General features: G+C 40.3%; 1 protein-coding gene across 2 annotated transcripts in view; it reads right to left on the bottom strand.

Moving 5' to 3' along the window:
- Positions 1-208: 208 nt before the first annotated feature.
- Positions 209-27,478, bottom strand: part of LOC111159813 (TP53 induced glycolysis regulatory phosphatase) — a 29,896-nt gene continuing 2,626 nt past the window's right edge. The window contains exons 2-6 of one of the 2 annotated variants that reach the window (XM_022522434.1): positions 19,496-19,533; positions 15,177-15,298; positions 7,178-7,255; positions 3,139-3,249; positions 209-2,276 (exon numbers count right to left, since the gene is read on the bottom strand). In XM_022522434.1, the coding sequence (XP_022378142.1) occupies positions 1,845-2,276; positions 3,139-3,249; positions 7,178-7,255; positions 15,177-15,298; positions 19,496-19,533 (781 nt within the window). In that variant the 3' untranslated portion in view covers positions 209-1,844. The remainder of the gene's footprint in view (positions 2,277-3,138; positions 3,250-7,177; positions 7,256-15,176; positions 15,299-19,495; positions 19,534-27,478) is intronic. The other variant, XM_022522435.1, reaches the window with a different exon arrangement.

Raw genomic sequence — 27,478 nt, 5'->3', positions numbered from 1 at the left:
CATCAAGTGTGACAGAAATGTAAAAAATAGGAACTTTCGAACATTGCCAGCAAGACGGAAAACCAGGCCGGCGACTCTTAAGACCCCTTTGACTCTTGTCAAACTGGAGATGCACATTTCTTATGCCACCGTACCAAGAGAGAGGCGGAAGGCTGTTCCCTGAAAGAAAATACTGAATATACACAAATGTCCACTACAGGAGACCAAATGAACAAAATGTGCCACGTGTATTTAATAGAATGCAGTGATACTAAGTACATCCATACATATCAATATAGATAGAGCCCCATGATATAGTACGTGAACATACAGAATACAGATTTGATGATATTTATGTACATTTGAAAAAACACTGAAGCAATACCGTTTCCTTAAGATCCAGGTAAACGTCGGGAATGGATAAATGGACACACAGACGCACCACCGCACCGTGGTGGTCTCTGCAGAGTACAAGAGGGCATGGCACTCTGGGGACTAGTTAAAGGAACCTCACTTACACCTCAGTGTGTTAATTTCTTTAAAAAAAAAAAAAGGAAGAAGGGGGAAGTTATTACTTCTGGATGGTGAGAATGCAGACATTTATTATTATTCATCCTTCTCGATCCCCTTTTCAAGTTTCTCACTTGCGGAGTCCTCCCTCCAGTGCCCAGCCACGTGCTCTCTTCCAGCGCCGGCAGGAGAGGGGCAGGGATGGAGCCGCTGAGAACGGTGTTAATACTGAACTTCACGTAGGACTTACAGGCTGTCCACGGTAAATTTGGACTACGTGTGATTTTGGCCTTCACCGACAAACTTTAGTATTAATACTCTCGTAAAGTGAGACTCACAGCATTCATCAGCATGATAACTTAAAAGCAAACTACACGGAAAACACTTTCATTTCGGTGAGGATTTTTTGCGGGGCCAATCTTGAGTACAAAATTCAGTTAACCAAAATCTCTTTGCTCTGGTGCCATCTGGTGGACAAAGGAAGCATTACCCCCCGCCCAAAACCCCACAGCTGGGATTACCAGAGCAACATTCTTTCCACGGAAGCATCCCCCTTCCTTCTGCGGTTACTGTGTAGTTCGCTAGTAACCACTGACTCTCATCAGCCTTCCCCAGACTAAATTCTTCAGCCTATAAATTGGTTGAGAAAGAGCTGCTCTTTTATCTTCTTTTGCTCAGAGATTCCTTCTTCAATGTTTCTTAGTCAAATGATGCTTTCTCTTCTTTCTCACCAGACCAGTCTGCAACCATGATCTCCATTCATCCATATTTCAAACCCTCCATAGTAAAAAATTCAGTTAAAAATTTCAGTGTCGTTTTGCTTTATACAAAACGGAGGATGGTTAAGAATTTTTAATTTAAAGGACTTTTAAAATACAGTATGTTCTTATTATAAATATGCAATGGGAATTATAAATAGTTCCTTCTTTTAAGCACTGGGTGATATAGTAAAAAGCATACAGTATCTTACCAAGAGCCAATAGAACAGGCTAGATTTTTCAGATATAAAAGAAAAATAACAACATAAAGAAAAAGCAAAAAAATAGTTACAAGGTCATGTATCCCTCAATTTGCAATACTGAATTCCTTGCTTCATTTACAATCCAAATATGTAACTGACCAGGGTGGTAAAATTACTTTGGAAAATGCCAAGTGTACTCAAGACAAGATAAGTCAGTCCTAAATGGTTTCCATTAGTGTTCTCTGTGGCCATGATTCCATTCAAGCTTTATAACCTGCTGTAATAGCTTTTTAACTGTTTCCAAATCAGCACTAGCAGAGGATGGAAACAAAAAAAAGCCAAAGGCACTCCCTCAGAAGTTCAAAATTGCTAGATTTTGATGTAGATTTAAATTTTAGCGAGTTTCAGTCCCTCCATTCAGATGATCCTGTAGGTACATACAAACACACTGGATTGTTGGATTCACTTCTCTTCCTTTCTCAAAGTTTACGATAAAGAGACTAATCCCTGTGTTGGGACTGACTGACATAAATTCGGACTTGTTCAGAGTAGAGGGTAAGGAACACTTAAGGTCAGTCAGAAAATAATTAAACAGGCTTTTCATGTAAGCGCCATGACTCACAACTAAGACACTGGCGACTAACGCTGGTGCGTCACTGTCTGAATTAGATTCAGAGGCACAGGTTTTCCCTAAAGGAAATATCTCTGCCAGAGAAGTTTCCAGACAGCTGCTCGGCGCTCCTTGGGAGAACTGTTCACTCTGACCTTCTTCTTGCAGGATCAGTTGACAAAGAATATCGAAAAAGTCTTTTCCACGCATTTTCACCTACAAGAAATTAAAATAAAGTGGCATTAATGACTGACTTAAAACACAAACATAAAACACGACTGACCGGATGTTTCTAATAGGTCAACAGAAGGATTACAGAAGCAGATAAGATTCTGTGTCTAGTCATCCGCTCAGCAGTAAATGCCTACCAAACTTCTGGAATGATGGAAGCACACTGGGGGACAAGACACAATTTCTAATTCCTCACTTTGAAGCGTTTACAATCTAGTTAGGGCAACTCACAACTAAAAAAGAAGCCCCTCGAAGTGTTAACTAGGTAACTGCATCTAGAGCACATCAGTTCGGTTAGAGCAACCACCGACAAGGACACAATGTCTTGCCTTGACTAAACTAACAGAAAGTCCTTCCAAGAAAATTACGAAAATAAAAAATAGAGGAAGCAATTCCCAATAATGCAAGCCAAAAGCAGAACACTCCAAAGAAAGGCAAGCGCGGCGATGGGGTCACTTACAGAGCTAAAGACACAGGAGGGAGAGACTTGAAGGTTGCGAGTCTTGAATTATTTTGCCTCGAGTGTTTTGCCTACCACTCTCCTTGAACAGCACCCACTGCTCTCCTGCCTACTACTACCACTGCTGAAGGTACTGCTGCAGATTCAAAGACTTTTCTTCAAGTACCATTTAATAACACATGTCCTTTAAGTCCGGTGTTGGCAATGATTGTCAACTTAACAGTAAATAAGAAAGACAGCTTAAAAAGGAAAAACAAAAACACGACACAGAGTTGTTTTAGGAACCAATGTTCAAACAGCTTAGCTAAGATTCAGAGATATTTCATTTACAAAAGAAACCCAATTTTACCTACTTTGATGTTGGCAAGTTCACCCAGGGCTATGTACCTGGTCTAAGGTCTCTCCTCCAGGTGGTGTGAACATAGGGCATTCTTCCCCAGCTGCTTTGGCCATGGCCCTTAGCTCACTTAGGGCCCTGCCTTCTGCAACCCCGTATTTCTGCAATGGTCCAATAGAAAAAAGTGCCTCAAGTGAATTTGCGATACAATGATTAAGTACATGCTTGCGACAAACTTGGAACAATCATTGTGGCAAGAAGCTTGGTTTCCTTCCACTTTATTATATCTTTTAAACTGATAATGGGGCTTTATTGGACAAATACAGAGACTTGCACAGACTCCAGGGCTAGGGATTAACACGCGAAGCGCACCATGATTCAGTCAGTCACCTCCTATCTGCACGTACTATCCGTACTCTCTCATTTGATCCTAATAACAGCACTACGAGATGGGTATCTTCAGCTCCATCTTCATAAATGGGAAAGCGGAGTTTCAGAGAGGTTAAGCAACTTGTCAGTATTCCCACAGCCAATACAGTGGAGCTGAAATTCAAACCCAGATCTGTGTGTTTTCAAAGCTCATTAGCTCTATAGATTCATAAAGACTGAGCCACAGCCAGGGACACAGAAGTCACCAAAGAAATACAAGTGACCAAGAAATAGGAAATGTACTGCAGCAGGAATCTATAATGTAAAAATTAAAATGGCATCTTTCAGAAGCTGTTAAATTAGAAGACCGAAGACTTCCAATTGCTAATGTCTATGTGAGAAAAACTTTCTCCTACGTCTTTCATGAGAAAAACATTCTCCTACATCAGGGAAATTTAGCAATATGTATAAAAAGCTTTAAAAAAAAAAAGTACACACTCAACAATTCCACTTCTAGGAAATGTATTAGGTGTGTGTATAAAGAACTACAAAGAAGGTTTATTTTAACATTATTTATATCAGTGCACAATCTAGTCACAACCCAGGAATCCACCAGTAGTAGCTATGCAATATCCATATATTGGAATAATGTAGTCACTAATTAGGTGATCATATCCATGTGCATTTATTAGCACTGAAATACACAGGGAGAAAAACTAGTTAAAAAACAACACATAGAGAGGCACCTAGATGGCTTAGTCAGTTGAGCGTCTGACCCTTGATTTCAGCTCAGGTCGTGATCTCGGGGTCATGAGGCTGAGCCCCGTGTCAGGCTCCCCGCTCAGTGGGGAGCAGACTGCTTGAGATTCTCTTCCTCTCCCCCAAGTTGTGCTTCTTTCCCCCCGCTCTAAGTTAAATAAATAAATCTTTTTAAAAAAACACATATAGTAGGGGTACATTTAGAAAAATGCGTACACGATCAGATAGACAGACAAACATGAAAAGAAGTCAAGAGCACACATACCAACATGTTCAGTTATTTGTGCAGGGTAGAAATTTTGAACTGTATTTTTCCCCAAACTGTTCTTACTTTTAATTCCCTACAATGATAACAGATTACTTGCATAATAAAATATTTAATAAAATATTGAGATAAATCGCTTGTTATGGTTTACGCTGATGGTGCCCCAAAATTCTAACATCGCCATCAGACAGAAGTCCTACAACGAAATGTTTTTTTTATAAGACCATATGCACAGTTGTCAGGTGCTCTTCCAATTCCCAAGTTCAAATTCTCACATCCTCACCTATAACTGGAACAACCTGTATTATAAAGGAGAACATTAAACATTGTTACTTTGTTTTTTTAAGAATAGAAACATGCATTCATTTGATATTCCGTGCTGGAACACATCAGGCAATGAGGCGAGAGCGGTGAAGAGACCAGGAGGGACACACAGCTCCCCACCCTTGCTGAGACCGCAGTGTGTGGGGTACTAACCTAGTGCCATAATGGAAGGAACTACTGGACATGGACACACACAGCAGAGACGGCTAATGTGCATTTGTGGGGCAGCAGCAGGTCAAAGCCTTAGGGTGAACGGAAGTTGGCCAGGTTTGGAGAGCACGTATCCCAGGCGGAGTGGAGTACAGATTCAGAAGTTCAGGGAGGAAAGAGCACAGGGTGTTTGGATGACTCTGAGCAGATCCGCAAGAGGCCTGTCACCAGCAGTCCAGAACATGGAATCCAGGGCCGGGTGGCCTCAGCCTGAATCTGAGCTGTGCCACACACTAACTCTAGGATGCTGGGCGCAGACTTGACCTCTGTGTGCCTTGCTTTCTGCAGCTGGAAAAATGAGGTTTCTAAGTCTTCATGACAGGGAGGTGTTGTGAAGATTAACAAAGCTGCAGGGATCGGACCGGGGCCAGCGTGTGGGGAGCACCATGCCAATGCTCGCTGGAATTATTAAGGCTGGGCGCGGAGCACAGGGAAGAGGAAGGAGGCAGATGGAGGCAACAGATCGTATCCTGCAGCATGCTGACAAGCCAGGCTGGAGCCTGGATGGGCTCCTGAAGGTAAAACGGAAACAGTGAACTGTTCTACACAGGTGCGCAGCAAACACGTTTTCCAGACTACTCCGGCTGCAGCACGGAGATCAGATGAGAAGAGTGAGCACAAGTCAGAGGACAGGAGAATCGCTGTTCCGAGGGAGCTAGGGGACGGAGGACACTGAATGTACAGGACAGCAGCAGTGGGTGCGCAGAGGGATGGGGCGCTCAGGAACTATGACACAACAGCAGATGGTAGGATGTGCAGGTGGGGGGCAAGTGCACATCAAGAACGTGTGGTCTGAACAAATGGGTAAAAGCAGGGGCTGGGGAGAGACGAGGAGGTGTGTCCAACTGAGCCGCAGGGCACACACGCAGAAATAAAAAGTAGGTAGTTTGATACGTGAGCTTAGGCAAGAGATCTCAGCTGAACATAAATATATACATGGACACCCACTGAGATCACAGGGGAGGATGGAGCTACTCAAGAAGAGAGCACGGAGTGAGAAGAGACAGCCCGGCCAACGCTCCCACTCTCCCCACTGTGGGTGACAGGCCCCGCCCAGCATTCCACTGAACTCACAATGCTGGTTTAGCACTGGGCCATGGCTTCTCACGCAGAGTGAGCCTTTCTGAGCAGCAGCTCTGAGCAAGTTGTAGTGTATATTTTGGATGAGCACAGAGAACGCGTGCAAATTATGAAAAGCAATTCTTTAGAGATGCCCCAGCCATTCGACGTTCCTCCCCAGTACAGAAGAAATCACAGGGCTGCCAGGGACATCAGCCTGCTTACAGGCCTGCACTGGAGCAACAACTGCCGCTCTAGGAGGAAACGTGGGGTCAAATCGCAGATCTGCAATTGAAGTGTGGCTTTAGCTAGATCCCCATTTCATCAAGATTCATTTCTAATAGATATAAAATGGGCATAATAGAGTCTATTGAAGCTTAAACTCAGGAAGTATGATAGGGAGGCTGAGACGAGAACTTTGCACTTTTACATTCCACTCTCCTGCACTAGTTCTCACGAGCAGACGTTGCTTTTACAATGTAGGATGCCTGCCTTACACAAATTCAGTAATTACATAAGATACTATGTATGAGCACATGTAAAGCCACAGTCACACAGCAGGTTCTTAACATGTGTGAGCTGGTTCCACATCCCTCACAAGAACGCATCAGATAGGGCGCCTGGGTGGCTCAGTTGGTTGAGCAACTGCCTTCGGCTCAGGTCATGATCCTGGAGTCCCAGGATCAAGTCCCGCATCAGGCTCCCTGTTTGGCAGGGAGTCTGCTTCTCCCTCTGATCCACCCTCTTCTCATGCTCTCTCTCTCTCATTGTCTCTCTCTAATAAATAAATAAAATCTTTAAAAAAACAAAAACAAAAACGAATGTATCACATAGGGGCACCTGGGTGGCTCAGTCATTAAACATCTACCTTTGGCTCAGGTCATGATCTCAGGGTCTTGGAATCGAGTCCTGCATCAGGCTCCCTGCTCAGTGGGAAGCCTGTTCCTCCCTCTCCCACTCCCCCTGCTTGTGTTCCCTCTCTCGCTGTCTGTCAAGTCAATAAATAAAATCTTTAAAAAAAAAAAAAAAAGAATGCCTCAGATAAACTGAGGTGATTTACTGATAACTCACGGTGAAGAAAAATATGTAATTAAGTTACTTACTCTTTCTCGAAGTCTTGAATCATACTTGACTGTCAAATCTTTGCAAACGTTGCTTTTCTCCAAAATCCCATGCACAGTCTGAAAGCAGAAAAACAAGTTTCTTTTCTCATAAAAATAGTCATTCTGGCCAAAATGTCAAAATACATCATAGTAAAAACAACAACAACAACCACCTGGGGGCACCTGGGTGGCTTAGTGGGTTAAAGTCTCTGCCTTCTGCTCAGGTCATGGTCCCAGGGTCCTGGGATCGAGCCCGAGTCGGGCTCTCTGCTCAGCGGGAAGCCTGCTTCCCCCTCTCTCTCTCCCTGCTTCTCTGCCTACCTGTGATCTCTCTCTGTCAATAAATAAATAAAATCTTTAAAAACAACAAAACAAAACAAAACCTAGAGGGGTGCCTGGGTGGCTCAGTCCATTAAGCATCTGCCTTTGGCTTAGGTCATGATCCCAGAGTCCTAGGATTGAGTTCTGAGTCGGGCTCCCCACTCAGTGGGGAGTCTACTTCTCCCTCTGCCACTTCCCCTGCTTGTGCTCTCTCCCTCACTCTGTCTCTCAAATAAATACAATCTTAAAAAAAATAAATAAAAATAATTTTCCTTTGTGAAAGTTGCCTCTCTTCTGTACTGCTCACCCTTTGTCTCTTCACACCAATTTGGATATTTCCTTCTGCACTATATTCTAGTTCAGAGGTCAGCAAACCATATCCCAAATCCAGACAGTGGCTTGTTGTGAATGAAGAGCTATTAGAAAACAACTGCTTACATATCATTTGTGGATGCTCTCATAGTACAACAGCGGAGGTGAACGACTGTGACGGAGAACATACAGTCCATAAAACTTAAAATATGTACTATCTGGCCCTTTACAGAAAAGGTTCCAGTTCATTAATTCTCCATTCAGGTGTGCCTAAATTACTGTTAAACCCATCTACCAAGTCTTAATTTCAGTTACATTTTCCTTTCTAGAATTCACACTTTGTTCTTCTACATCGTTTCCAGTTGTCTGCTGAAATTCTCAATGCCATTTTTTAATCTATGCATTCAACGATTATTTTAAAGTCTGTGTCTGGTAACCAGTTATCAAAGAACTCTAACAGCTCTTTCTGTTGTCTTTTGTTTGGGCTCATTTTTGTTCACATTCCTTTCTCTCCTGGTGTGCCTGGTTACTTTTGATTGGCAAGACGTGGTACTTGCAAAACTGTAGAAATAATTTAAGTCCACTATCTGCCTTTTTAATCCCCTCCCCATACACTAAACATTGTCATCATTATGGTTCTCTATTATCAATATTTGTTTACCTTTATCTTTACCTTTACCAATGTCTTTGCTCACCACTCTTTTCTGAAACTCAGACTTCCATTCTGGCACTATTTTCCTTCTTCAATTATCCTTTCAACGTTTCTTTATAGCCTGTTTGTCCAAAATGTCTTCATATCACCTATACTTGAGAAAATGTTTTGCTGGACATAAAACTCTAAGTTAGTCTTTATTAAAACTCAGTACGTTAAAAATAAAAACTAATTATTAATACTAACAAATTTGTTGAGAGTCTAATACTGGCCATTAGTGGATGATGTCTGTCCTTCTTATCCTCTGGAGCTTTGCAATTTTGTTATTGTAAGCATAGATATGAGTTTCTTTTTATTTATCTTGACTGGGATTTTTCACACTTACTAGAACCAACAGTTCTGGAAAATTATCAACTGTGACTTCTTTGACCCCTTTCCCATTTTAATATTTCCTTCTAAAAGACACCAGACTTCATCATTTCTTGATTTCCTTTAAGCTCTTATATTTTAATTTATTACGTTGTGCTACATTTCAGTTACTATCTTGCATTTACTTAATGAGCTAGCGACTATTTCAGCCATGTTTAATCTATAATTCAGTACATCCACTGATGTTTTCATTTTTGGTTTATTTACTTGTTCTGTATTTTTAAACCAATTTTATTGAGGTACAATTTACAGCAAAAAAAATACACCTATTTGAGTGTACAATTCACTGAGTTTTAAAAAATGTATACACCTATCTAAATACCACCAAAATCAAGATATGGAAGAATTCTGTCACCCTAAAACATTCCTTCGTGTTTGTCCCAGTCAATCCCTCCCACTCCTGGCCCCTGGCAGTCACGGATCTGCTTTACATAACTGAAGATTAGATCTGTCTTTTCTAGAGTCTCCCATAAATGGAATCCTCCAATATGTACTCTTCTGTGCCTGGCTTTTTTTGTTCAGCGTGTCTTTGAGACTCTTCCATGCTCCTGCTGATCTGTAGTCCACCGTGTGAAGGTATCACAGTTCATTTATCCATTCACCTACTGTTGAGCACAGGCAATCCGATTCTTTGCTTATTACAAACAAGGGTGTTCAAAAGTTACATACAAGTCTTTCTGTAAACATATGCTATTTCTCCTGGATAAATTCTTAGGACCGAAATTGCCGGATCCTATGATTAATATATGTTAAACGTGCACGGGTTTCTAAAGTAGTTGTTCATTTTACATTCTCAATAGCAATGTAGGAGTTCTAGTTGTTCCACATTCTTTTATCTTTTTTATTTTAGGCAGTTTCAAATGCTCGCGTAATAGTATCTTACTGTGGTTTTAATTTGCATTCCCGTTAAGATCAATTCTACCTAGCATCTTTTCATCTGCTCACTGACTTTCCATATTGTCTCTTCTTTTAAAAAGTGCCTGGTCAAATTCAACTCCATTTGAAAGTGAGTGTTTGTCTAATTACTGAGTTGAAAAAAAATTAGATAAAATTTAGATTAAAAAGTTAACCCAGAGAGAAAGCAGTGGGGTTATGGACATTGGGGAAAGCGTGTGCTATGGTGAGTGCTGTGAAGTGTGTAAACCTGGCGATTCGTAGACCAGTACTCCTATGGCTATTAATACATTATATGTTAATAAAAAAATAATAATAATAAACAAAAATAAAAAATAAACCTAGATAATTTGTCAGCTATATACACACATGTTATATATGTAATATACACATTTATAATTTTCTCCCAACTGCATCTTATTTATGCTTTGTACTAAATTTATAGTACAAAGTACTATATTTAGTATATATACTAAATTTGTATAAATTTATCTTACTTATAAAGATTTTTTTCTGTTTTCTTATAGAAAATATACAGATTCAGCTTTCAGATTTGTGCTGAGATCAACTATGTTAATTTTTGTGTTATAGGAGGTAAAGGCCAAAGTTGATATTTTTCCATATGGATAGCCCATTGTTTCAGGCCATTTTATTGAAAAGAATACCTTTCACGTGCTGAATTACCTTGGGACCCTTGTCAAAACCTAACTGATAAAAAAGATTCTGACTTCCAGGGAAAATGTTGAAGTAGGAACCTAAGTTCACCTTCTCCCATGGATACAACTAGGTAACATTCACATCAGTGTAAGTAACCCAGAAAATGACCCAAAGACTGGCAGAACAAATTCCACAACTGACGGTAGAGAAGAGGCCACACTGAGGACCGTAGAGTAGAAAGGACAGAGATGTGATGGGGAACGAAACAGACCCACAGGCCACCCACAGGAGGGAGGGAGCCAAAGGCCTGGAGAAGGAAGAGAAACAGACCCTCACATCAGGAGGCACAGGAAGTACGTGTGGGGAAGGTAAATCCCTCATAACATTTGGCTTTGAAAACCAGAGGGTCCGAATTTTGTGAGTTTTTACAAATTGCCTGGCTTAAAACCTGGAATTTAAAAAACCAAGAGATTGGCTCTGGGAGAGCCCTGAGAGCAAGAGCAAGCCGAGTCCAAGCCCTTAAAGAGACAGCACAACAAACTGTGCAACAAGACAGAGCACAGAAGCAGCAGTCTGAAAAATGCCTGCAGCATACTGCAGAGAGAGTTATTTACCAATCTCAGGGCAAGTCCAGAGCAGCAGCAGTCACGAGGAGACTCCCCCAGGAACAAATTGGGGCTGACATGCACCATCTCCCACCCAGGGCCCCGCAGCATTCACACATGGCCCCGGTGGGACCCAGCGAGGCAGGCATCACTACCAACTTACTAACTTGCCACCCCACCCCCCAGCACCTTGGGGATCCACCGCCTCCAATACAATGTTGGCCCAGCCCAACCAGGGTGGTGCCATGGGTCTGGCAGTGTGTAAGGAGCCCAGGCAGTGGCCAGTGCCACTCCAAAGTGACTCCTGCCCTGGACATGTATCAGACTGTGGCCCCAGCAGTGGGATGAAGGCAGATAACCGGTCTGCCAGCAGGCCGGCCCACCAATGAAAGCTTCTTGGAGGACAACAAGGTGAGGGAGGGGGGGATCGCCCTGCAGTCTGGTGCTACCACAGCTCTGGCAAATGCCTGGTCTGACTCAACTCAAGCCCAAGGTGGCCCCGCCAAACTGGCCCGCTAACAACACAGGGACCAACCCTGCGCACAACAGGCAAAGAGAGTCACTGCACATGACTGGTCTGAAGGCAAAAGCGGCTCAGCCATGACAGCAGGGTGCCAACAGCATATAGGAGACACCCCTGAAGCGCCAGGTGCTGATGAAGAGGGGACATTGCGCTGCAGGACGCTAGAGGACCTCTTCGTCATGAGGCCATGACTTTCAACAGCAGCAGACGTAGCTGACTTTCCTAATACACAGAAATAGACACAGTGGGTTACACAAAATGAGGAGACAGGGATATGCCCCAAATGAAAGAAAAGGACAAGATCACAGCAAGAGACCCAAGTGAAATGGAGATAAGTGACACAGCCCATGGAGAATTTGAAGCAACGCTCACTGGATACTCACTGGAGTTGAGAAAAAAGTGGAGGACATCAGTGAGGCATTTAACACAAAGAAAGAACCAATCAGAAATGAAGAACACACAAAATGGATTACTGGGACTTCATCAAGATAGAGTCAATATTTACCTGTCAATAATTACTTTGAATGTGAACAGACTAAACGTTCCAATCAAAAGAAATAGGGTGACAGAATGGATTAAAGAAAAAAAAAAAACCTATCTATACGCTGCCCACAAGAGACTCATTTCAGATGTAAAGACACATGCAGATTGAAAGTGAGGGGATGGAGAAACATTTATCATACAAATGGGTGTCAAAAGAAAGCTAGAGGGCAAGACTGATATTAGACAAAATAGACTGAAACAAAGACTGTAATAAGAGACAAAGAAAAATACTATATAATAATAAACAGAACAACCCAACAAGAAGATAAAACTATTGTAAATATTGATGCATCCAGCAAGGGAGCATGCAAATACATAAGTGAATTAATAACAAACACAAAGGCAGTAATTGATAGGAATACAATAATGGTTGGGGACTTTAACATCCCACTTGCATCAACAGATCGTCTAAACAAAATCAACAAGGAAACAGTGGCTTCAAATGACACACTGGACCAACTGGATTTAACAGACTGATATATTCAAGCATTTTATCCTAAAACAGCAGACTACACATCCTTTTCAAGTATACATGGAACACTCTCCAGAACAGAGCACATTATTAGGGCACAAAACAAGTCTCAACAAATTCAGAAAGACCAAAGTCCCACCATGTATCTTTTCTAACCACAACAGTATGAAACTAGAAATCAACCACAAGAAAAAATCTGGAAAGGGCACAAATACATGCTCTTTCACATGTTTAAAAGACACGCTACTAAATAATGAGTGAGTCAACCAAGAAATTAAAGAGGAAACCAAAACATACATGGAGACAAATTAAAATGAAAACACAAGGGTCCACGATTTTTCCCAAGATTTTCCTTTGGGCTGCAGCAAAATCTATCCTAAGAGGGAAGTTTATAGAAACACAGGCCTACCTCAAGAAGCAAGAAAAATCTCAAATAAACAACCTAACTTATACCTAAAGGGGCTCGAAAAAGAACAAAACCTAAAACTAGCAGAAGGAAGGAAATTATAATAAACAGCGGAAATAAATGAAGTAGAAACTAAAAGAAGAATAAAACAGGTCAATGAAACCAAGAGCTGATTCTTTGAAAAGATCAATAAAACTGATAAACCTTTAGCCAGACTCCTTTAAAAATAATAATGAGAGGACTAAAAAAGACCCATTGACCAAAAAACCCCAAACCAATTAAAAAAAAAAAAGAAAGAAAAAACCCACAACAACAAAAACACCCTGACCATATAGGTGTGGGTCTACTTCAGGCCCCCCAATTGAGGCTCTTCATTTTTTCTTTAAAGATTTATTCATTTATTTGAAACGGGGTGGGGGGGGGAGAGCGAGCGAGCATAAGTGCACACGAGTGGGGGAAAGGGCAGAGGGAGAGAATCTCAAGCAGACTCCCTTCTCAATCATGGGGCTCGATCCCACAACCCATGGATCATGACCTGAACCCAAATCACGAGTTAGACACTTAACGAACTGAGCCACCCAGGTGTCCCCATTTTTCCATTTTTAGTCTTGTTTCTTAATTTGGGGATGTTGTTTCTCTATTTCAAATTTCTATGACTTCATGTTCACTGACCTCTTCTTCAACAGTGTCTAACCTGCTAGTAATTCCCTCCTGTCAAATTTTCTTTTTTCTTTTTTTTTTTTTCAAAGATTTTATTTATTTATTTGACAGACAGAGATCACAGGTAGGCAGAGAGGCAGGCAGAGAGAGTAAGGGAAGCAGGCTCCCTGCTGAGCAGAGAGCCTGATGTGGGGCTCAATCCCAGGACCCTGGGATCATGACCTGAGCCAAAGGCAGAGGCTTTAACCCGCTGAGCCACCCAGGCGCCCCACCTGTCAAATTTTCATTTCAGAATATTGTATTTTGATCTCATGAAGGTGAATTTGGTTCTTTTGTATCTTTATTTCTTTCCTCATTATGTTCCTCTGAGCACAGATCAGCCTCACTGTTAAGGTGTGATTTGGTTCTTTCTATATCTTCTATTTCTTTCCTCATTGTGTTCCTCTGAGCACAGATCAGCCTCACTATTAAGGTGTGATTTTTCTGAAGTTTCCACTGCATAGTTTGATATATTTAAAAAAATCTCTCCACTCTGGATGGTAGCAACTCAAATGATTCCCAACCTGTGGGAGTTCTTGACATTGTCTGGCTTCTGGCTCCCCAGCAACCGTTCTCTCCCATAGTTGTTTTACACCTGGCCTCATGCAATTTCACCTATGCACATGCAGACTCTAGTCCACTAAGGATTTTAGGGGTTCTCTATCCATATTTCTAGAGTTCTTTCTCTGTGTAGCTCCCTCTTTCAACACTCTGATCCACAATCTTTAGTTATTTAATCTTCCCAAATCCCAAGTGCTATCTTCTCAACTCACTGAGGCCACTGGCTCTATCTGGCTTCTCCTACCAGCATCAGAAAGTTGCATCAGGTGGAAGACCAGGATAATCCAAGGCTCACCTCATTTGTTTCACTTCATTTGGGGATCACAGGCCCACACTGTCTGAAGTCCAATGTCTGCAAACAGCTGTTTCACAAATTTTGTTCTGTTTCACTAGTGGCTTATATGCAGGCAGACTATACTCCAAGCCTGTTATTCCCTCATGGGGAATTATTCCCTCCATGGAGTTTTTAGAAATATATTTGGTTCCTTTTTAATTCTCTGGGGTCATTTATATAGTAAACTGTACTAATCTGTTCCCTAAAGATATTTCAAACATGTCTTTTATTTCTTTACAGTAACATAGTTGTTTTCTTTTTTAACTGTGTCTGGATTCCAATATTTGATGTCTTTGTGGGTTAAATTCTCCTGTCTGGTATTTCTGCTGGCTCTCTCTCATAAACCTTCTTTGTCTTTGTAAAGATACTTTGTTAGACATTTTCCCCAAGCTACTTTAATTTAAAGATTACCAAAATAAAATAAAGTACAAAAGTAAAATGAAAAGAAAGAAGTTCTGTTGGTGGGGAAGGAGAGGACTGGGGATGGTATCTGCGTGTGACTGAATTTCCTACAGATTCTGGAAGCAGTTTTTAAGGTTATAATTGTTGAGACTCTTGACTCATCAGTCTCAACCTTGACTTTAAACTTACCTGCTTCGTCCTCATGAGGTCACTGGAGAAAACATGAGTAAACTTCACATTATTAAGAAATATGCCAGCAGCAGCTGCTTGTTTAAATCCAGTTTCTGAAAGAGGCTCATCTACTCCTTGTCCTGTGGTAGTCAGAGAAGGAATAAGAACACTCAAATGTAAATATAACCGATGCAAACAAATCACATGTAAGAAAATATAAATGGAATTTATCTACATTTTATTAAAAGATTTCCTTGGGTACCCTTCTATATAATTTTTCAGAGAACCAAAAAAGGAAGTAAAATTAAGCTATAATCCTATAAAGGCTTAGGTATTCAAATGTTTCCCAAAAGAATGTCTGCCTAAAGGTAATCAGATGATGATGAGAATATTCATTTGTCTCCAGCTCCCCTCTCTCATGTCTGTCCATCCCCTCATTAGCTGTATTTTATTAATCCTGGCTCTGATCTTACGTTCTCAACCCAGGTGCTGCATTTGAAAGGCAGGATCCTCACCTAAAGAGTTTCCCTTCTTTACCTCCACTGCCCAAATGCTCAATATTGTATTATTGCCCCTCACTCTTGTTCCCTTCCTCCTTCCTTCCTTTTCCTTAACAACAACAACAACTTTGGAACCTTCCTTTTCAGGAGAAGGGCTAAAGGGTCCTTCTATTGCAAAAGAACTAAATGGTTGTGTTTGTGTATGTGTGTGTTTGCTGCTCACAGGAAAATCTCTAAGAGGAAATGCAAAGCAACCAAAATACCCTAAGTTGAAATCTGAATATTAACATTAAAAATATGGAGTTGCCAGGATATCAGCACAAGCAAGCGAGCAGCTGGGGGAGGGAGACTACTGTGTGGCACAGCAAGGTGGGGAGGACTGAACTCAGCATTCCTGGAAGCCAGAGATCCTACAAGGAAGCTAGTATAGTGTCAGGTCAATAGTATATATTAAAATCCAATGCAAATTCGCTTCAGAGCAAATCTGACTGAATAAAGGCTAACAAGTTTCCTACTAAGAGCAAATAATAGTTCAGTCATTAACTTAACATACAAGAAAATTATCCATCGTGAATGAAAGTCAGCAGAAACAACAAAAAGCAGATTCAGAATAATTAATACTTCAGACATTAAAATCAGCAGATACAGACTCCAAACTGTAAATAAAACATAAGGATGGAATCCCAAAAATTAGCAGTTAACAAGAAACCATCAAAAACAACCAGGGAGCTTTCTAAAAGAACCAGATGGATCTTTTAATAATGAAAAATATTATGAATTGCTGAGGAAGGAAATAATCCCTCAGGGAATAAAGGGAGATTCAGTCACAGAAAGGCTTACTGAACTCAAAGACAGGGCTGAGGTATTACCCCACATGCAGCATAAAGGAGATGAAACACATCTCACTTCTATTAGAGACATGAATGACAGAATGATATTCCCTAACATACATCTGACCGGCACTCCAGAAAGAAGAAAGAAAATGGAAGAGAGAAAATATGAAGAGATAATGGCTGAGAATTTTCCAGAAATGATGGAAAACATGAATCTACAGATAAAGAAAACACCAAGCAGGATAAATTAAAAGAAAAAAAAAATCTATCCTAGATATATTAAGGGAAACTATAGAATACTAAAATCAAACAAAAGATTTCAGAAGTAGATGCAGAGAAAGACTGATTACCTACCATGGAATAAGATTTGGCTGAGAAGACTTCTTAACAGGAGCAATGGAAGCCAAAGAAACAGCACAACAGTATCTTCCAAATTCTAAGAGAACTGTCAGTCTAAATTATCTAGGCTAAAGAAGGTTGAATAGAATAGAAATAGAATTGTTTGGAATAAAAACACTTAAAACTATCTTTACCAGCAACTAACTGCCTAGGGGACCTTTCAAAGAAGACACTTCAGGAATGAAGGTCTGAGATGGAAAAGAAATGAGGAGGAGAGAAACCGGTGAATATATTTGTAAATGTAAACAAACATTGTCTAAATAACAAAGCAAACAATAATGCTTATGTCCTGTGGTTTAAAAAGGATAGGACTAAGATACTAAGCAACAGTCATATAAGTTCCTTGTATTTTGGGGGGAAAGGAGATAATTGATACTATACTTCATTAGATATGAATGGTAAAAATTTAAAGGTAACCATTGAAAGAATGGAAATAGTTTATCATTCCAAAGCCAGTAGGGAAAGGGTGGGGGGACAGAACCAAAATCAGCTCCGTAGTATTTATGAGGTAACGCTTAAGCCATCAGCACCCAGAAAGGTTGAAAGGAAAGCAAGAGATTAACACATACCAGGCAAATTCCGAGCCCAAAATAGCCAGAGAAGCTATATTATACTCAGAAATGCAAGACTTTATGATGAAAGTCTTAGGATCGGGAGGATATTATAAATAATCAATGACCCAATTCACTGGGAAGACAGAACAATTTTTAAACTTGTGTATGTGCCTAATAAAATATACTCAACTATATCAGAGCAGAACACATAAAGCACAAATTGACAGAATGTCAGGTACTAAACTATAAGCTGGCCATCACCATGGCAAATCCCACATCTCACCCATAAACTGGTATTTCGGTCATGCAGGCAAATCAGTAAATTTACAAAATTAGCAAAGCAAAGAAGATCTGAACAACAAAACAGAGGTTAATTATTTGACCTATAACTCCAAACCCAATAATCAGAAAACATAGCTTGTTCTCAAGCACACAATGGTAGATGTATAAACACTGAGCATGTTAACAGATTGCAAAGAGGATCATCAAATAAGCCATCTTATCAGAATACAAAATGTAACTGGAAGCCAGTCATAAAAGATGAAAAGCAGAAACAAAAAGTCCAGTCATCCAGAAATGTAAAAACCAGTTCTAAACAATTCATTGGGCACTGAAGAAATCATAGTGGGAATTTAAGACACCTGGTGCTGAATACCTATGAAATGACTACATATCAACACTGTAGTTATGCAACAAAAATGGCACTTGGAAATATATAAGGTTTGAATGTTTTTTTTTTTAATTTTTTTATTTATTTGACAGACAGAGATCACAAGTAGGCAGAGAGGCAGACAGAGAGAGAGGGAAGCAGGCTCCCCGCTGAGCAGAAGCCCGATGCGGGGCTCGATCCCAGGACCTGGGATCATGACCTGAGCCGAAGGCAGAGGCTTTAACCCACTGAGCCACCCAGGTGCCCAGGTTTGAATGTTTTAACTTAAAGAACTAATAAACATCTAACTGACAGAGGTAGGGAATGTACACAAAACAAATAGCAAAACCAGCTGAGACCACAAAAATTTGTATTGCTGCCCCACTGTCGGTGTCTAATGAAATGAGACAGGTGAGCAGTACTAAAAGACAGGGTGATAAGGCACAGGAAGTACAGAGGCTAATTTGGGTGGGGTACATGTCACTGGAAACAAAGGGTTCATTTAATTATCAGACTAGTTTTCAGAAGAGGGAGTGGGGCACCCTGGGTATGAAAATCAGGTTCTGCAAACTCCAGATGTCCCTAAGCAAAAAAATAAAGCTAAACGCTTTTATAATCACAGCACAGAAATAGCCTGTCTGGCTGAGAGTTTACCCAAGATATTTTTTAAAAGCCAGCCTTGCTGGATCATAGGGAGATTAAAAGGTCTGAACCCAAATTAGCAGAACAAGGGAGGAAGAATCTGTCAGAATAAAGTAAGAATCCCGCGTGAGAATAGGAATTCTTTTTTTTTTTTAAAGATTTTATTTATTTATTTGTTAGAGAGAGAGAGAGCATGAGCACAGGCAGACAGAGAGGTCGGCAGAGGCAGAGGGAGAAGCAGGCTCCCCGCTGAGCAAGGAGCCCGATGTGGGACTCGATCCCAGGATGCTGGGATCATGACCTGAGCTGAAGGCAGCCGCTTAACCAACTGAGCCACCCAGGCGTCCCAGGAATTCTCTTTTTAAAACCTCTTCTTTGTTATTCTAAAAATAATATAACTATCTTAGCTGAAAAATACCATTAACACCAGCCAGCAACCTTCATGTTTCCAAATATGAAATCATTTTAAGTTACAGAAGTTATATTTTAAGACTACTAGACTCAACATAACTCCTGAATCAGCTGACTGGGCACTTGAAGCTACCTATAAACAACTTGGAATCCTGTTCTTTACATTCAGTTCACTTAAGAGACTTATTCCTCTTGGTGACCATCTGCTCTGATCATATTTCCATGCTTATGACACTTTCTCTAAAGCTGTTCACAATACAGAGCTGCCCCCGGTCTACCCTCCCCCACCCAATCTGATTAACTCACACATCACATTAACACTAAAGGAAAAAGCTAAGAGTATACTAACCTTGAATTATTTTCTCCTTGTTAAATCTTGTTTCACCACTAAAATAGAGAGGGTGGGGGGAAAAAACTTTTATTACCAAATTAGGTTATTTTTGAAATGAGAAAAAAAAAATCAACGAAATGATGTAAACCATCAATGTAATGATATTCACAAAGGTAGCATATGACTCTGTAGCATACTCTTTTTTTTAAGATTTTATTAATTTATTTGACAGAGAGAGAGAGATCACAAGTAGGCTGAGAAAGGCAGAGAGAGGGGGGGAAGCAGGCTCCCTGCTGAGCAGAGAGCCTGATTCAGGGCTCAATCCCAGGACCCTGAGATCATGACCTGAGCCAAAGGCAGAGGCTTAACCCACTGAGCCACCCAGGTGCCCCTGTAGCGTACTTTATAATCTAACCTGTAAACATGTGTTCTAAACTGCTATTTGCAATTGTCTAATGTATTTAGTTGATGAGCCAAGAATTTCATACTGTCACAAATTAAAATGTATAGATCATGAATCTAATCGTAAGTAAACTGTAAGAAGAAAATTCTATTAAAATACATATGTAATTTTTATTAAATAATCTTGTGAAAATAAATACATTGACTAAAATTCTTTTTACAAGCACGAGGAAACTGTGAGTCCGTGTGTTGCTGGACTGAATAAGCAAGCGCCAGGGAACCTGAATTCAGTAGGAAAGAAGTCCACAGGCCTTCAGATGTCCTGGCTTCTCCTAGCTCCTAGATCTCAAGCTGTTCTTTCTCGTAATGCTGACAACTATCTTGCAGACCACGCTGAAAAACTGAGGTTTGGGGACTGTGGTTTGAAGAATTTAAAAGCCAAAACTAAATCAATCCTGAGGTTACCAGAAGAGGGAATAGACTGGGAACTTTATCACAAAACAACCATCATTTGAGGCTGGAGGGGTAAGAAAGTGGAGGGGATGTGCTACCTGGACCAGACCAGAGACAGCAGGGTATTCCAACAAAAGCAATCAAATACATGAAAAGCTATCAAGAACTGAGTGGAAAATTCTTTGAAGCCTTTCTATGTGCTAAGTAGAGCACCAGGCACTGGTAACGGAGAAACAAAGGACGGGTGGCAGACTGGGAGAAAGGAGCTGGTTTGTTCTGTATGGACACTGGACACAGAATTGGAAATGGTAGGTTAAAATAGTGAATGGGTTTCTTCAGATCAAGTTGTTTCCTCATTTGGTATCAAATGCCCACGATTTATATGATTCTATGTCAATGAGAGGTGAAAATCCTTTAAAGTAAACTTCACTGCCACACAGCCGGCTGAGGAACAAAACTGCTTTGGCTGTATCCTTAGTAGCTCGGTTAGGCTTGGGTGCCTCTGTTCTTCGTCTGTAAAATGGGGACAATAATAGCCCTATTGAAACAAGACTCTTGGGGCACCTGGGTGGCTCTGTCGGTGAAGTGTCTGGCTCTTGATTTCATCTCCAATCATGACCTCAGGGCTGTGGGATCGAGCCCACACTAGGCGCGCACTCAGTGGGGGGGTTGTCTGTTTGAGATCCTCTCTCTCCCTCTGCCCCTCACTGCCCTTCTCACCTGTGTGCACGCTCTATGTCTCTCTCTAAAAATAAATAAATCTTTAAATAGGACTCTTTGGGTAACTGAATGAATACAGGCCAGGCAAAGTGTATTGCAGATAAAGGGTTTCAAAACCGCTCAGCTTTTAGTAAGCACTCAATAGTTCTATTTATAGGTCGTTCTTGGTTGGACAGAGCTACCCAGAAATCAGAGTCAACTTAGTGCATTTTAAATCCTGTAAAAATTGTGAAATAAACCATAGAAACAAATAACATACCATAAAGCCAACATTCAGGTGACCCCAGCCAAGGTAACAGATCACCACCAGCCTCCTAGACCTTGTCTCTTTCTGATCACAATGTCATCCCACCCCCAGGGGATCCACAACGTGGACATTTAGATGCCCACTTGCTTCCCCTTTCTCCATGGCTTTCCCACCCATGTATGGCACAGATTAGTTCCCCTGTCCTTGAACCTTATAATGAATTGCTTCTGTGTTGCTTCTGTTCTTTAACATAGTTTGTGAGATGCATCAGTGTTGCTGAGGGCAGCTACTTACCTTCTCATGATTGTATAACGTGCTTAAGAGTTTACCACAATGTATTTATATGTTCTATTCTTGATATCTACATTGTTTCCAGTTTAGAGCTAAGCTGCTATGAATATCCTTGTAGAGAGTGCCTCAAATTCTCTAGGGCAGTGGTTCTCAAGGTGTGGCCTCTGGATCAGCATCACTGACACTGCAGGAGGGCTTTGGAAATGCAAATTCTCAGCCCCACCCCAGACCCCTGAATCAGAAACTCAGGGGTTGGGGTCCAGTTAATCTGTGTTTTAATAAACCCACCTGGTGATTCCGATGCACATTCATGTTTGAGAAACACTCGAGGAATGACAAATGACTATTTTTATAAGCAGTTTTATTGGAATACAGTCACACATGTGTTCGTATGTTGTTTATGACTTCTTTCACACTATACTGGTGGAATTGAGAGTGCACAGCTTGTAAAGCCTAAACAACTTCCTTCCCTTTAAATAAAAGTTTGCTAACCCACACCTAGTGATAGAGGCCTAGCACTAGACTTGCTGAGCCACAGAGTATGCAAACATTCGACTTTATTAGATGTTACTGCAGTGGTCATAGCAATTTACATGCCCCAGCAGCGTTCCACATCCTCTCCAACATTTTGCAAGGTCAGAGTTTCCCATTTGTGCGAATCTGGCACTAGAACAGTTTATCTCAGTTTGATCCGAATTTGTATTTCCCTGATTACTGTGAAGGCATATCCCCCTTGCTCTGTTTTAAATAAAGCACTAGTTAAAAAAACAAAACAAAAGCACTCACACGGGATTGATTTACCCAGATCCAGAGAGGAACTCCATCAGACCTGAGAGTCAGAATCACAAACCCAGGCCTCGGCCTGGAACCCTGTCCCTTGTTTACAGAAATAGTTGTTGGCCAACCTCTGCTTATAGCAGTGGTCCTCAAACTGGAGCGTGTTATCAAAATCCCCTGGAGGGCTTATTAAAACATAGACTGCTGAACCCGGCAAATCCGTTCTCGTTCTTCAAGACCCAACACAGAGAGCCAGCTCTCTGTGGGAGTCTTTCCTTCCCAGCGCATTTCCCCACCTACCTATCCCATTTAATGCCCACAATGTTACGCTTCCATTTTACCCAGCACCACTATTATAAGTTACCACCTGTATGCTAATTCACTTTTTCAGTTGTGTGTCTACCTGGCTCCAGCTCCTTAAAGGCACAGCCAGAGGTTGCCTCACCTTAACATGCCCATTACCTGGAGAAAACCCTGGGAAATAATAGAACCTCAGTGTGTGCACTGAGCCAATGGAGGGCCATGGAAATACCTACCCAAATAACAAATCTGTTTGCCCTTTGACCCAGCAACCCCATAACTGGGAATATCTGCATTCATCCATATTTAAAACAATTGCCAGTCACGATTTTCTTTCTAATAGCAAAAGATGCTAAATAACCTAAATGTCCATTAATAGGGAACTGGTCGCATTAACAAATAGATGGTGGTGTAGCTACACAATGGAATACTACGTAACTGTGTCCCCTAAAAAGAGAGTGATTTATGTAAAGACATGGAAAAATCTCCAAAATATAATAAAGGGAAAAATCAAGGTGCAGGATAATATTAAAAAATGTTACCTTTTTAGAAAGGTGGGAAATAAGAATAAACATTTGGACCTGCACAAAATAAAACAAAGAAAACACTGGAAGAATACATAAGAAACTAATAAATATGATCATTGAAGGGATGAGAGGAGAAGAGGTTAAGACCAGGGAAAATTGTTTTGATTTCTAAATATGTGGATGTAGCTTTAAAAAAATATACGACAGGGGTACCTGGGTGGCTCAGTTGGTTAAGCGTCTGCCTTGGATTCAGGTCATGATCTCCAGGCCCTGGCATAGAGCCCCATGTTGGGCTCTCTGCTTAGCGGGGAGCTTGCTTCTCCCTCTCCCCCACCCCTGCTCATGCTCTCTCTTGCTATCTCTCTCTCTCACATAAATAACATCCTTTAAAAAAGATGTATAACAAATAAATTCATTTTCTCAGAACTACTTAGCACTGATTTGCCATTATTATCACTGTTGTAGTTAATATTAATGTCTTATACTCTAAAATTTATTCAGAATCATACAAAATAGATGTGAAAGAGGACATTAATCTCTACCATTCAGATAGATAAAGCATCCAGGGTGAGGATGAAGAAATTGTCATTTCTAATACAGAAAATGGTTCCCAAACATTGGGTGCACTTCCTGTCTCAGCCTCATAATCTTGCTGAGATCAAGAATAAAAAACTGCTGTTAAATACAAGTAATGTCCTCTTTAGACAGTAGCTTTGTAGCCAATTCAATTTCCAGCAAAATTCAAAGAACCTTCCCTATACCATGTTTACTTTTATACAGGAACCTCAAAAGCTTCTGCCTACTTTATTGCCTACTTTATGCTCTCCTGCTCATTTTATAAATTTAAAATCAAGGATGAGGAGAAATTTAATAATTTTTTAAAGATTTTATTTATTTATTTATTTGACAGAGAGAGAGACAGAGAGAGAGGAAACACAAGCAGAGGGTGTGGGAGAGGGAGAAGCAGGCTTCCCTCCGACGAGCCTGATGCAGGGCTCGATCCCAGGACCCTGGGATCGTGACCTGTGCCGGAGGTAGACACTTAACAACTGAGCCACCCAGGCGCCAGAAATGTAATAATTTTGCCAGTGCAGGCTGTTACGAATACAAATTCAACAGATCAGAACTTTTTGTATGCTTGCTAAAAAGACAGCTCACAATTTTAGTTTAAACTCAATAGCTGATTTGGTAAGATGCAGAATAACATAAAAGATTTTCTTTTTTTTTAAAGATTTTATTTATCTATTTGACAAACAAGTAGGCAGCGAGGCAGGCAGAGAGAGAGGAGAAAGCAGGCTCCCCGCCGAGCAGAGAGCCCGATGCAGGACTTGATCCCAGGGCCCTGGGATCATGACCTGAACCGAAGGCAGAGGCTTAACCCACTGAGCCACCCAGGTGCCCCAATATAAAAGATTCTATTATCAAAATGTTATACTATAACATAAATATATAAAATATAAAATTTTTTATATATAATTTTTATTATATTATATTATATTATATATAATTATATATATAATTTTATTTATATAAAAATATAAAAATGTAATACCAGTACTCTGACGGTTTTCTAATGGTACTGCCACACCATCTAACTATTTTTGACAAAGGGAGAAAACGACAGTAATGATATAATGAAGGATTTTATTTAGCTATAAGTCAATAAGTCAATAGGGACCACCGCCAACATGATTATATTATTAACAATTGCTGGCGTTCTGCTGGGCATTTTTTGCTTTGAAATCCCTTCATAAATATTACAGAGTGGGAAACCTAGAAATAGAATTTTCCCCCCAAACTTTCATAAATATTTAGTTTTACAGCTTTTATCAGCTTTATCAAGAGGTTTATATAAATCCTTAAGGCAAATGTTTAAAAGTCTGTTTTGGGAGTAGGAAAGAAAAGTAGGTAGCTAAAATAGTTTTACTATTAATCTACTTCCCTTAGCCAAAGTTTGGCTTGTGATAGCAGTAGAGAAAGTAGAGGAAGCCAAAAGGTCAGAGGGATATATTTTGAAGGAGTCAGGAATAACACTACTCATTTTCAAAACCTGCGGTGTGATCCATTTCCAAAGCAGAACACCCGACTCTGGAAGAATCCAAATGCTCATGCCAAGAAGTTGAGTCTTATGACCAGCCATTTATAGGCCCTCCAAATATGCATCATTCATTTTGTAGGTTATTACACAGTTCTTCACTTCGAAAGGTATTGTATTTTGTTAGCTCTGGTTTATAGGCTATGGGATTTCTTTAGGAGTCATTTCTAAAACTTAATTTCCCATTCATATCCCTGTAAAGAATTCAAATTCAATCAACAACTACTGTTTGCCACAAGACGGAGATAAATCTTAAGAAATTAGTAGAGTTGGGGACATGTTTTCAAAATAGGTATGCTTTAGCATACATGGAAATGCAAAGCCTCACCTGATATTTAATCATGAATAAAGCTTTATCCTAATTCCTCTCTATCAAATAATTCATTCAAAAATATAGAAGATTTTAAGGGCTAATAACACAGAGACTCTCACTAGATAGGTTGTGGGGGAAAAAATGTAACATACCCAACTCATGATATGTTTTTGTTTATAAAGAAGTTAGTCCTAGTTGTAAACGGTCTCCCAATTGATCAACTGTATTTTCAGAAAACAAATACCACAGTAACAAAACAATCACAAAGATGTTTATAAAAGTTTACAGATGACCTAGCATTTACTATACTTGCTTTATTAACGACCAGAACAATTATTGGCATTCAACAAAAAGTAACTGCCAGTAGAGGTAGCGTAAAAAACAAAAAAAAGAAAGAAAGAAAGAAAGAAAGAAACAGTTTTGCTATCAATAACTTTACTAATCACCTTTAAGTCAATAAAAGTAAATTTAATTGGGGTGCCTGAGTGGCTCAGTGGGTTAAAGACTCTGCCTTAGGCTCAGGTCATGATCCCAGGGTCCTGGGATCGAGTCCTGCATCGGGCTCTCTGCTCAGCGGGGAGCCTGCTTTCCCCTCTGTCTCTGCCTGCTGCTCTGCCTACTTGTGATCTCTGTCAAATAAATAAATAAAATCTTAAAAAAAAAGTAAATTTAATTTAGTTTGTAAAAAATTTGTTTAAGTTTTAAGAGCCAGCTAAAAATGGAAGTGAAGGGACACCTGGGTGGCTCAGTCAGTTGAGTGGCTGCCTTTGGCTCAAGTCATGATCCCAGCATCCTGGGTTGGAGCCCCGCATCAGGCTCCTTGATCAGCAGAGAGCCTACTTCTCCCTCTGCCTCTGCTTGCCTCTCCCCCTGCTTGTGCACGCTTTCTCTCTCTCTCTCTCTCTCTAAATAAAATTAAAAAAAAAAAAAAAGGTAAATTGGGGCGCCTGGGTGGCTCAGTGGGTTAAAGCCTCTGCCTTCGGCTCAGGTCATGGTCTCGGAGTCCTGGGATCGAGCCCCGCATCGGGCTCTCTGCTCAGCAGGGAGCTGCTTCCTCTCTCTCTCTCTGCCTACTTGTGATCTCTGTCTGTCAAATAAATAAATAAAATGTTAAAAAAAAAAAAAGTAAATAAAAAAATAAAAATGGAAGTGAAATGGGATGACTTTGTAGGCAACTAATTGCAAACACACACAAATAATATTTCAAGGGAACTGCGGCCTTTCAATGGGTTGTATAGGTGATGGAAATGCCAACCTACATATTTTGGGGTTTTCAACAATGCTGTGCTACAAGATCATAAGAGGCTACAGTTTAATAATATTAAAAGACTTCAAGTTTGGAATGTTGGATATTCTATTCCAAAAATGATACATACCCATAAGTATAATGAAGAAAAACACATATGTAGTAACAGTACAACATTCATGAAGGATTTGGTTGAACTTAAAAAGATTGCATTTCAAAAGTCTTCTTGCATTATCTGAAGATACTGCTCAATAAAATTAACCATCTCTTAAAAAATACTGATCATGCCATCAGTTTCAAAGCACTTGACTATCTTAGTTATACAGAATCAGGTCATGGAAAAGGTTAGTGCTATTCCCAATATTATGCTAAATGACCCAATCTTCTGGATTCCAATAAGAGTCATCGTATTTAACTATGGTGACTATTATTAGCCAAGTTTGAAATCGTTTCTTTCCCTGAAAGAATCTTCAATTCTTAGTTTGGAGGACTCAGAAGGGAAAAGAGGAATGATCCAAACAGAGTTAACCATAACCCTACCAATTATTTCAAAACTTTTTATTCTACTTCCCACAAATAAAACAGAACAAAGCAAACTATTCATATCACTTTTCACAATTATATTAGCAG

Source organism: Enhydra lutris, unplaced genomic scaffold (assembly GCF_002288905.1).
Source record: "Enhydra lutris kenyoni isolate GAN:26980312 unplaced genomic scaffold, ASM228890v2 scaffoldscaffold69, whole genome shotgun sequence".
Lineage (NCBI taxonomy): Eukaryota > Metazoa > Chordata > Mammalia > Carnivora > Mustelidae > Enhydra > Enhydra lutris.
Note: the sequence above shows the minus strand (reverse complement) of the source record. Positions and strands in the feature narration are given on the sequence as shown.